Here is a 12,031-nt window from a genome sequence, read left to right on the forward strand (position 1 = left end):
CACATCTGCTGAAACAGTTCAATAGCAAATAAAATTTGCATCAATAACAGATGGAGATTCTGATGCTAAACTTGGAAAATACTCTAACAGTTTGTCATCTGCATTCTTCAGTTATTTAACACGTCATTACACCGTGCCACATCTGTTTATTCTTTGATAGAGAGAAATATAACAGAGTACAATATCTATTACTACAAAACAGCAGCATGAGGAACAGAAACAATAGGAAACAGACTCAGTCAGCAGTAGCAACAAAATGCAAATTTACTGTGTAATTACACTGCTATTTGAAATACTGCAAGTTGTGCATAAGACAGCCAGAGGATTGTTGGAATGCATGTTTTATTTATGGAAGTTAACAACTTTGAGAATTTTGACACCAAAAACCTTCTTTATATATGAGTGCATAACAAAAAATTAAATACTTTTAAATGCCTTTTATGTTAGTTTGCACACCAGGCTTTCTACTACATTAGCAAGCTCAAATTGAGGGGAAAAAAGAAAACAGAAGGAAGATATATTAGGATCACTTTCATCTCTATAAACTTTGTTCATCCTGTAATCTTTAGGACAACCTGTAAATTTTAACCATTTGCACAAAATGAGAGCATTGTTCATATGAAAAATGCTGAATTATATTTACTTCCTTTCCAAAGGGATAAGTGATCTCCCTCTACAGCAGCAGTTCTCAAACTGTCGGTCGGGATCCCAAAGTGGATCGTGACCTCGTTTTAATGCGGTCACCAGGGCTGGCATTAAAATAGCTGGGGCCTGGAACCAAAGCCCAAGCCCCACTGCCCGGGCCAGGGCTGAAGCCCAAGCCCAAAGGCTTCAGCCCCAGGTGGCAGGGCCCTGGGTACAGGCCCCCTATCTGAGGCTGAAGCCCTTGGGCTTTGTCCCCTCCCCCCCCCCCCCCCGGCTCAGGCTTTGGTCCCTCCCTACCTAGGAACGTGACGTAATTTTTGTTTTCAGAACGGGGTCACGGTGCAATGAAGTTTGAGAACCCCTGCTCTACAGAGTCTTATATGACCACACATTACACTGTCACCAATCTTCTTAGACAACTTGGGGACCTTTCCTCCTTTTCATGAAGGACAGGGCTAGGAGAAGGTTTTAATATTAACTATTAGGTAAGTGTTTGCAATGTTTTTCTGTATCCTCCAAAGACCTTTATAAGTTTTTTTTTAACACAATGAACTAGTTTCTATGCAAATGTCTCTTTTAAACTAAACATTAACGTTTATGTACTAACAATATTACTACTTGTGGATGCTCTGCCTCTTAGCACATATACAGATCATTTCTTTTTGACAGCACTTTACAATTTTTATATAATTAATCCTCAGGTAGATATTATCATCTGCATTTGACAGATGGAGAAACAGATTCAAAGAAGGCAACTTAGTCAAGTGATTTGCCCAAGACCACCACCAGAGAGTTAGTGGGAGAGTCAGAGTTAGAATTTAGGAGGTCCTGTTTCCCAACTTGTGACTCAAACCATTGGGCCATCCTTCTCAGTGGTAGTAAATAAATTAATTCACTCACATTTTTGGACTTTTTTCTTGTAAAATAAAGAAAACCCTCTCCCGTCACAAGGAAATTTTGAATCTCAATAGAACTGTTAGCAACTTGGGATCTGTGACAAGCTTGTCTGCACACTGAAGTCCCAATCCTCAATTTTAAAACACGCGAGCAGTCCCACTGAAAACAACAGAACTACTGATGTGCTTCCTATTAAGAATCTGCATAAGCATCTGTATCGGGGTCTTAGAGATTAGACAGCACTGTGGTGTGATTTATTGCAAAAGCAAAATCATGAAGTACAGTATGTTTTCTCTCTCCATAGATTCTCAGAGAAAGAGAGAAAAAAATTCTTGGTCCCCTTATTGATTACGATTTCCTTCTTATATGTCTTTCAAACTAGACTCAGACCCCAATTCACAACAGTTCATCCTTCTGATAATGTAAGAGTGGTGTAGGTAATTCACCACAGCTAGACCAGTCTTGTTAGTTTGCAAACATTTGCTTACCCAAGGATGACTGTTAACCACTTGTCTCCTAACTTCTCAGCATGGGTTTATACACACTGTTAAAAGAGCCTCCAACTACCTTCTGCTTCCATAAGGGGAAGGGGTAACTGGGTCCTTTAAAAACTGCCCAGAGAAAAGATGAATAAAATAGCTGTTTTAGTTAAACTTCTGTGTTATTAATTTAAATGGAGAATCTGTGATTAATCAGCAAGATTCATATATGAAATATGCTTTAGCAGCATCAGCTTTGTTGAACACAAAAGGTGAACAGCAACTTTTATATACAAACCTCCAAGGTCAGGGTACTAATTTTGCTTTGGAACTCTCTGATGTAGCTACTGCTAATATGCAGACTATGCCAGGTGGGGTAACTCTCAAAGAAAAGCGTGTTGCTTTTGAGAACGTCATTTGCTTTCCAAGATTAAAAACTTCACTTGCTTTTAAACATTAAAAGCAAAACCTTCCCACAGCTATTTACTAGAATTTTTCCCACATTCCTTCTGTACAACACAAAAATGCCAAACAGTCTGTTCAACCATTTTAACAGCAGCATTTTGGTATGGGAGGTTGCTCACCAACAGGTTTTTCACAGACAAGACCATCTGCCTTAGCGGTGCATGGATTCGCTTTCAGCCCTGCCACCTCTGCTCTTTCTAGATATGCACAGAATCCAGAGTCATTTGGTTCTCCAGGAAGCCACTGCAGTGTCGTATTTGTGAAAGGAGACATGTCATCCCATCCCCAGTAGGAGATGTTGATCTTGCGCAAACCTACCCAAGGTGATATTTTCTATAAAGCAGAATGAAAGGGACATGAAACAATTAGTTAACAGTCAACTACAACAATGCATTTTTTCTTTTTTTGGCCTAAGATCAATAGCTTCATACTGCATTCAGAGTGGAGCTAACAGTGATTTCCCCCACCATTTCTCATATTTGGTAACATTTAGTTATTGTCAATCCAGTTTTCAACTCATTTGTTCAGTCTTTCTGAAAGCTGAAGAAATCTATATGCTTCTGTTCTGTTAAAAATCTACATAATTCTGTCTGCTTAAAGTCAGCTCTATTGTGTGGTATCTGATCAACAATTAAAGACCTAATAAGGCATTCAGAATAAAGTTTTCCCTCTTGCTACTGTGCTAGTCATTAACTGCCAGGGCCAAATGGATAACGTAAATACAGGCAAAGCAGTAGTGACACATAAAAACAAAGGCTCAATAGACAGAAAACATGGAGGCAAATATTCCTCTTTCAAACAGGACTATGTTGATGCAAACTAGGTACTCTTTTTTTGAGCTAGCAGTATCCACATGGGGCAGTCAGAGCACAATGCTTTGGTATGCTCCGCAGTTGATACCTTCGTACTCCATCCTGTGGCGCAATGTAGACATAGCCTAAGTGATATACCCAGTGTTACCCAGAAAATCTTTGGGAGAGCTGAAAATGAAACCCCCATATCCTGAATCCCAGTCTAGTGTTTTAACCACAAGTTCCTTTTTCCTCCTTCATCAAGTGCTCTGCTCAACTCATCATTATGCCGAGGAACAACCCTGCATCTCTCTCAGGGTTACTGTTGAAGATATGCAAGATTATTTGTATAAAACAGACACCTCTGGATTATTAATTAATTCTAAGTAAATTTTGTTTATTGCTTAAACAATACACTGTTCAAAGATTCACAAAAAAGTCTCATTGTTCCACAAAGCATTGCACTTTATTCATATCACTGTCTTAAAAATATCTGATTTAAATAGAATATATTCAGTAGTTCATTAATATTAATAGACAATAATAATGAATGGCTGAAAATGTGGCAAGCCTATTTTATGGGGAAGATATCCAACAAAACTCATTTAGATATCAGAAGATTTTTAGTATTAAATTAACTGTATGGGCTTTCAGTAGATGTCTTATTTACACTACATACAGAATAGCAGTATATGATTGGATACCAAACTTTTGGTCAATAAGAAATGTGAATTTGGCACATAAAAGATTTAAGAGTTGGTGCACAAATCTGGTTAGAACATCCTTCAGTTAAGAGTGAATATATACGCCTTCCCGTACAGCTGGCCACAATACATGGTTAGGAAGGCCTTAATTCTCCACAATGTCCCAGCTATACTAAAATGTAGTTGAGAAGGACTCCCTGATTCAAAGCCACTCAGCGCCAGTCCAGGGTCTTCTTTCTGCTGCTGGCTTGGACAAAGACCTCCCCCACCTCTGAAGCAGCACAGAGAGGCATTTTCCTCTGGCCAACTCCAGCTACTTACACAGCACAAACGTGGTTGGAGTATTCATCCCTTAATAATTTAATAGATGTAAGCAGAGTTTTTTTTATTTTAAATATTTCTCATAGAAACAAAATTCAATATTGTCTCATCACAATAGTTCAACAAAATCAACTGCTTTATTGTAATGTATATCTGAGTGAGTCAAACATTAAATACATCAAAACTGATACTAACATTATAGTTAGACATAGCAGTGTCTCTTTGTTTAGTCATTTATAAACAGACCATTTATCCTCCGAAGTAACTTGTAACTTAAAGCCATTCAGAGGGAGGATTTATAACGGTATATTACATCCACAATACTGTACCTCAGTGAAAATCAACTGCATGCTAATTTCATTACTTAATACTTCCATTCCGCACAAAAGTTATTGCTGTTGAACAGAGGAAGCCTTTTCCAAAAATGTATAGGTCATCCCCATATTGACCAGAACCACCTAACAACTACCAACCTTGCCAAATTCATCATCAGAAGCAAGCTTTCCATAGACCAGGACACGTCAACTCAAAGTAGCACCAGACACTGACAGAACAACAAATGTGAAACTTGCATATATCTCCACTGCTATGATGATCAATATCCTCCCCACAAATACACTTTTCAATATCCATAAGTCCTACACATGCCTATTACAACATGTGGTGTACCTCATCTTGTGGCGTCAAATGCCCCAACGTGTAAAACCAGACAACCACTATGATCTTGAATGAACTCTCACAAAAAGAAGATAAGAGACAAAAACACCCTATCACCCATGGATGAACACATTTCACAAAGCAATCACTCTGTATCTGACCTCTCAGTCCTCATCCTTAAATGAAACCTGCTCAAAACCTTCAAAAGATGAGCCTGGGAACTTAAATTCATAACTCTGCTGGATTGGACTTAACAGAGACACTGGTTTTATGGATGTCATAAATATAAAGGGAAGGGTAAACTCCTTTGAAATCCCTCCTGGCCAGGGGAAAGCTCCACTCACCTGTAAAGGGTTAAGAAGCTAAAGGTAACCTCGCTGGCACCTGACCAAAATGACCAATGAGGAGACAAGATACTTTCAAAAGCTGGGAGGAGGGAGAGAAACAAAGGGTCTGTGTGTCTGTCTATATTCTGTCTTTGCCGGGGATAGACCAGGAATGGAGTCTTAGAACTTTTAGTAAGTAATCTAGCTAGGTACGTGTTAGATTATGATTTCTTTAAACGGCTCAGAAAAGAACTGTGCTTAATAGAATAACTATTTCTGTCTATCTTTTTTGTAACTTAAGGTTTTGCCTAGAGGGGTTCTCTATGTTTTGAATCTAATTACCCTGTAAGGTATCTACCATCCTGATTTTACAGGGGGGATTTCTTTATTTCTATTTACTTCTATTTTTATTAAAAGTCTTCTTGTAAGAAAACTGAATGCTTTTTCATTGTTCTCAGATCCAAGGGTTTGGGTCTGTGGTCACCTATGCAAATTGGTGAGGCTTTTTATCCAACATTTCCCAGGAAGGGGGGGGGGTGCAAGTGTTGGGAGGATTGTTCATTGTTCTTAAGATCCAAGGGTCTGGGTCTGTAGTCACCTAGGCAAATTGGTGAGGCTTTTTACCAAACCTTGTCTGGGAAGTGGGGTGCACGGTTTTGGGAAGTATTTTGGGGGGAAAGACGTGTCCAAACAGCTCTTCCCCAGTAACCAGTATTAGTTTGGTGGTGGTAGCGGCCAATCCAAGGACAAAGGGTGGAATATTTTGTACCTTGGGGAAGTTTTGACCTAAGCTGGTAAAGATAAGTTCAGGAGGTTTTTCATGCAGGTCCCCACATCTGTACCCTAGAGTTCAGAGTGGGGGAGGAACCTTGACAATGGATCATTACAACAATTTGGAACACACCCTACTGCCTGCTAACCATTGCACGCACACTTCAAGTGGTGTCCTACAGCATGTTAAACATGAGGGTTTTATATAATCTGTCCCATTATGTATTTAGTGAAACACTCTGGTTACTTTCTCCAGACTTGAGGAAGAGCTCTGTGGAGCTCAAAAACTTGTCCTTTCTACAATCAGAAGTTGATCCAAAAAAGATATTACCTCACCTACCTTAACTCTTATATCCTGGAACCAACACAGCTCAAACAATACTACAAACAACACAGATGGGAATAGCTGCACTGCAGAAAGGACAGGATTTGAATCCTGGAGATTTTGCCCCTGCCATGTCCAAGGGGGTCCAGTGCTGGGGCACTTCCCAAACATGAAGGCTTCTTCCTACTTTTCTTTTTCTGCCAACAGGCTTCAAAATAGAAGTTTAACTATACTAAAAGAAAAGGAGTACTTGTGGCACCTTAGAGACTAACCAATTTATTTGAGCATGAGCTTTCGTGAGCTACAGCTCGAAAGCTCATGCTCAAATAAATTGGTTAGTCTCTAAGGTGCCACAAGTACTCCTTTTCTTTTTGCGAATACAGACTAACATGGCTGTTCCTCTGAAACTTAACTATACTAATTATATCTAGAACACGAACTACAACTAATAAATGCGTAAGAAAAGAATTGCTCAGTGCACAGAGATGCCTCAACCACAAGTAATAAGAAGGAACTGAAAGTGATCTTGACCACTCCATGGGACAGCATGCAGGGTGTGGGTGCAGCCCCAACAGACATTGCTATTCAAAAAGATTCCACCACCCTGGGGGTGCATACGCACCAGGAGTAGAATGCACGTGGACAATCACTCGAAAAAACACTACTGTGCTTCACCAATGTAAGAGATTGCACTTGTAACAAAAGGGGTTATGAACGTTCATTTTTTTGGATTATTTCCTATTAATATCAAGCCAGATCAATCATGGATGAACCTGAAAAATGGGTAATAACCAAGATCAACTCCCGATTATCTGCGTGAAAATGGTAGTTTTCCTCTACTTACGGATAGACATCAATGGCATGAAATATAGGCCTGTCATTTAGTCTAGTGTTGACATCAGAGGCAGATATATCTGGATGCTATGCAGGAATTTGAAATGCTGTTATTTTAATTATGGAAACTTGAAAAGGTTTGAGACAAGATTTTCCTTCTGGTGCTCAGGCAAGATCAAAAAGGATCAGGTAAGATCAAAAAGGATTTCCACTGAAATAAAATATTCTTATTAGAGGAAGTTGAATTAAGATTTTTTTGAAAAATTACGAGACTGTTTGCCTGAGCACCAGAAGGAAAATCTTGTCTCAAACCTTTTCAAGTTTCCATAATTAAAATAACATCATTTCAAATTCCTGCATAGCATCCAAATATTTCTGCCTCTGATGTCAACACTAGACTAAATGACAGGCCTATATTTCATGCCATTGATGTCTATCCATAAGTAGAGGAAAACTACCATTTTCACGCAGATAATAAAAGCAGCTACTTACTCTGACAAAGTGTCTTGAACCTTTTCACCAGGACTCTCAATTGTATCTATAGAAAGACAGCACACGGCTCTCTGCAATTTTATGGTAGCATTATTTTAAACAATATGAACTGCCACTGTCACCACTGGACATTCATTTTATACATTTAAGACCAGAAAGGGTCACATTGTGTATTTTTCTCTATGTGCATGTATGTAATGTTACATATACACAAAGTCTCCAAACACAGATTAGTTTTGAGACCTCATAATATAGTTCTCCTTTACAGGCCGTTGGCATTATTTTAGTGATACGGTAAGTTTCTATCTCTAAGAATATTTTACACAACTTTTGCTTACGTTGGCAGGAGGGAGGGAAGAGTAAGTAAGTTTTATAATACTTTCTCAATTTCATTTTTAAATAGAAAAGTGTAGGGCAGGATTTTTTTTTTAAAGGCTTATGATATTGGGTGCCCACATTTTTGAATTCCGAACTTGAGACACTGAATTTTCAGAATCTGGGTGCATAGTTCAGGTGGTCCCATTTCAATGTGTTTCAGATTGCATTCTCAAGAATATTACTTTTGAAAATCTTGGCTGTAAATAACACACATATATTAACAGTAGTGGTGAATATTTATATTGTGGTAGCACCCAAAGGCCCCAGTAGGATTAGATGCTGTGCAAAAGAGAATCTCTGCTCCGTATCTTCAATCCCAAAGCATTTTACAAATAAGATATGCAGTGGGAACTCATCAGTTACTGCATAATGCACACCAAATTCCACATAACGCTTTAGGACAGGAAGTGAGGGAGAACATGATATCCAATTAAAACTGCAGATTGAATGTAGGATGGTATAATTTAATAACCACAGCTGAATTTCACCAAGACTCTACAATTAATGTTCCATGAGATATTTAGTGACTACATCTAGTCAGGTCCTCGTTGTATTAGTAGCAACAGTAATAACAACATTCATATTACGATAGATTCCAAAGGCTGCATTTCTAGTACTCATCCAAAAACCACCATCTATAGGAAATGTGCGCTCCCTAAAAGCATGTGCTTACTCAAATAAAGTATTATATTTTCAGGTTTTTGGGACTCAAGTGAAAATTTTAGAAATTAACAGACAAAAGATGCAAAGATTATAAAAGTAAGTTTGTGACAAAAAAACACAGCACATGTTTCAATTTGATTTTTAGGAGAGCTTTAGGACCTTACAAAATACTCACTAACCTTGCTGGACACAACTTCATTAGAGCATTCCCTCAAGCCCCTACCCCCACCCCACCTCTTCCCACCCCCACTCCAGCCAGAGCCCTCATCTCCCCCGCTACACCCCAACCCACTGCCCCAGCAAGCCCCTGCCTGCACCCCCAGTCAGAGCCCTCACTCTCTCCCACACCCCAAACCCCTGCCCAGAGCCCCCTCCCACATCCTGAACCCCTCATTTCTAGACCCATCCCGGAGCCCACACCCCCAGCTGGGGCCCTCACCCCTCACGCATCCCAGCCCTCTGCCCCAGCCTGGTGAAAAAGAGCAAGCGACAGAGGGAAGGGGGATGGAGTAAGCAGGGGCAGGGCCTCAGAGAAGGAGTGGAGAAGGGGCGGGCTTTGAGGAAGGGGTGGGGTGGGATGGGGCAAAGGTGTTCAGTTTTGTGCAATGAGAGAATTGGCAACCCTACCCCTACCCCACCTCTTCCCGCCCAGTTCCGCCCCATCTCTGCTCCTCCCCACTTTTCCCAGCACTTCCTACACATTGCAGAGCAACTGATCACAGCGGGTGAGAGGTGCTGGGAAGGAGGTGGAGACGTTGATTGGCAGAGCCACTGACGGGGGCGAGGGGACAGCTGGCTGCCGGTGGGTGACGTACAGCCCCGGAGCACCCATGGAGTTGTGCTATGACTGTACATCACTGAAATTACAGGAGATTTGGAGCCATTCTTTGCAACGTTTCTCCTTTCACCCACTTCTTTCTAGAGCCACATTTGCAAACTTACAGTTCCTCTTACCAAGCCATATTCAGCCAGTGTTTAAAAGACAATTGGCCACAGATTATCTAGTTTATTTAGTATAATCTTTTGCACAATTGATAATAGACTGGCAAAAAACTTTGTATGTTAGATATCCATGTTGATGGGAAGGTATAGTAGATATAACAATTATTAAACTCATAGATAAACTGCTGGAGATCTCTGTATCTTTCCAACAGAATACCAAATTATAGTGATAGGTTGCATACTAATGAATTCTCATGTAATTTGGGCCAAATTCTCAACTCAGCTACTGCCATAGCCTTATTCTACAAAGCAAAACTTAGCCTCATAAAAGGCCAACTATTTTAGGAATAAAATGATTATTTAGCCTTCAGTAACTGTGTTTCTTTGGGATGTAATCACTGTGGATCCACAGTCTACAGGGATAGGATCTACATACATGTAGGTCTACATGTATGTTGGACCAGGGTAGGATGTGGATCCTACATACAACTCACATGCATGAGATGAGAATCTTTTCTAGTAGGAATGACCACCAGGGCGGAGCATTTGTCCTGCACTTCCTTTGTTTTTCTGGGTGAGGGCACAGGGGAAGGAGCAGCCTCCCACAGTCCTCTCACAATTTGAGTCTGTGTTTCCTGAGGAGTCTGGAAAACAGGGATGGATTGTGGGTCATGGAATCCACATTGACTACGACATCTCTGACAGATATTTCAACAACATGCAGTGTATATGGGGACTACTGTTATTAACTTTATGAATGTTATCTGTATGTTTGAGCCAATCCTTGGAAGCATGAAAACTTATACGGAGATTAGTCAGACAATATGAGCCCACAGAATATTTATAGATCTTTATATCAATGTGTGTTATATGTATTCATGTGTTCCTAGCTCACTTGGTAGATTCCCTGAGGAATCTGGACTCACTATGGGGTGATTAATGCAACCGAAGGCTGGTTATACAGATACCTATCCTTTGAGGCTTCACTCCCTGGCAAAAGGGAAGTGACTGGTTCTGTGTATTTCAGAAGGCCTGGGAACATGGGCTTTGGTGGTATAAAAGCAGAGTTAAAACTGACTCAACAAATTTTGATCCAACAAATAGACATGACTGTTTATCCAAAGGGGAGGGAGTGAACCCTACTGAAGGGTTGGAAAGACTTTGACCTGACAGACCCCGCTATGGAAGATGGGCAACTTTTGGTACACTGCATATGCATTTATATCTTTTTATTGTTTTATATGGTTTTGCTGCATGCTTTTGTCCTTAAATAAATGTATTCTGCTTTGAAAGAGCTGATTGGTTACGTGTAACCGCTGGCATACACTGTTCATAGCTCTTGGAGAGGCCAAAAATACAAGTACTGGACTTTAGTTATATCTGCGGGGAAAAACACAGTACAAGGGGGCTGTAAGCTTAAATCCCTGGTCAAAAAGGATGCAATCTCTTCCCAGAAAGGAGACAGATAAAGGCCTGAGAGGGCTTTCCATAAGCAGATCAAGAGGGGGTCAAAAGCGTAATTATCCCCAAACTCTGACAACCTCAAAGAACCAGCTACTCTAGAGTAAGTAATCATTCTTTCTTCTTCAAGTATGTGTCAGTGCATATCCTACTGTAGATATCTGGAAAGTGGTATCTTCTCAGGATGGTGGGAATGAAGAGTATCAGCTCCTCTTGATTAGGCAGGAACAAGTATGGGAGTCTGTTTGGTGGTTGCATGGACATCTGTAACAGGTTTGTCAGCCAGAATGGCCTTGGCAAGTAGAGAGCTATGGGATGAGTGTGACGTGGTCTCATTTGGCTTCGGCCATCACACTGGAGATTAGCAGAATTGGTGTGATGTTGTTTAAGAGGCCTCAATTCCACCACAGGAGGAATGCATCTGGCAACGATCCCAGGTTCGTGTGCCCTCTGGAATAGAAATTCAGACACTTGGCATTGTCCTTGATGGCCAAAAGGTCTTTCAGTGTTTTTTCCATACTGATGGAATATTGACTTAATGATGGATTTCTGCAGTGACCACTTGAGGCCAGCAACAGGCTTTCTGTTCAGGAAGTCTGCCAGATCGTTGCTGACGTGCAGTGCTACTGGTTTTATGCCATGCAGGAGAAATGATTTCCACAGCTTGATTGTTGCTCTACAGAGGGGGACAAGTGGGTGTCCCATGCTTGTTTATGTAGTGGATGGCCAGCATATTGTCTGTTAGCAGCTATGCTACTGGGTGTTTCAGGACAGGGGGAATGCCACATATAGCAGTCTATGCCACATATAGCAGTCTAATGGCTCCAATTCTAAGACAGTTATACATAGTCCAATGTCTTCTGGGGACCAGGTCCCTTGT

The 12,031-nt window shown here is 40.6% G+C and overlaps 1 protein-coding gene across 4 annotated transcripts in view; it reads right to left on the minus strand.

Moving 5' to 3' along the window:
• Positions 1–12,031, minus strand: part of ATRNL1 (attractin like 1) — a 1,055,790-nt gene that overhangs the window by 743,506 nt on the left and 300,253 nt on the right. For all 4 annotated transcript variants that reach the window (XM_048857032.2, XM_048857033.2, XM_048857034.2 and 1 more), the window contains exon 17: positions 2,606–2,819. In XM_048857032.2, coding sequence (XP_048712989.2) covers positions 2,606–2,819 — 214 coding nt within the window. The remainder of the gene's footprint in view (positions 1–2,605; positions 2,820–12,031) is intronic.

This window comes from Caretta caretta, chromosome 7, assembly GCF_965140235.1.
Source record: "Caretta caretta isolate rCarCar2 chromosome 7, rCarCar1.hap1, whole genome shotgun sequence".
Taxonomy (NCBI): Eukaryota; Metazoa; Chordata; order Testudines; family Cheloniidae; genus Caretta; species Caretta caretta.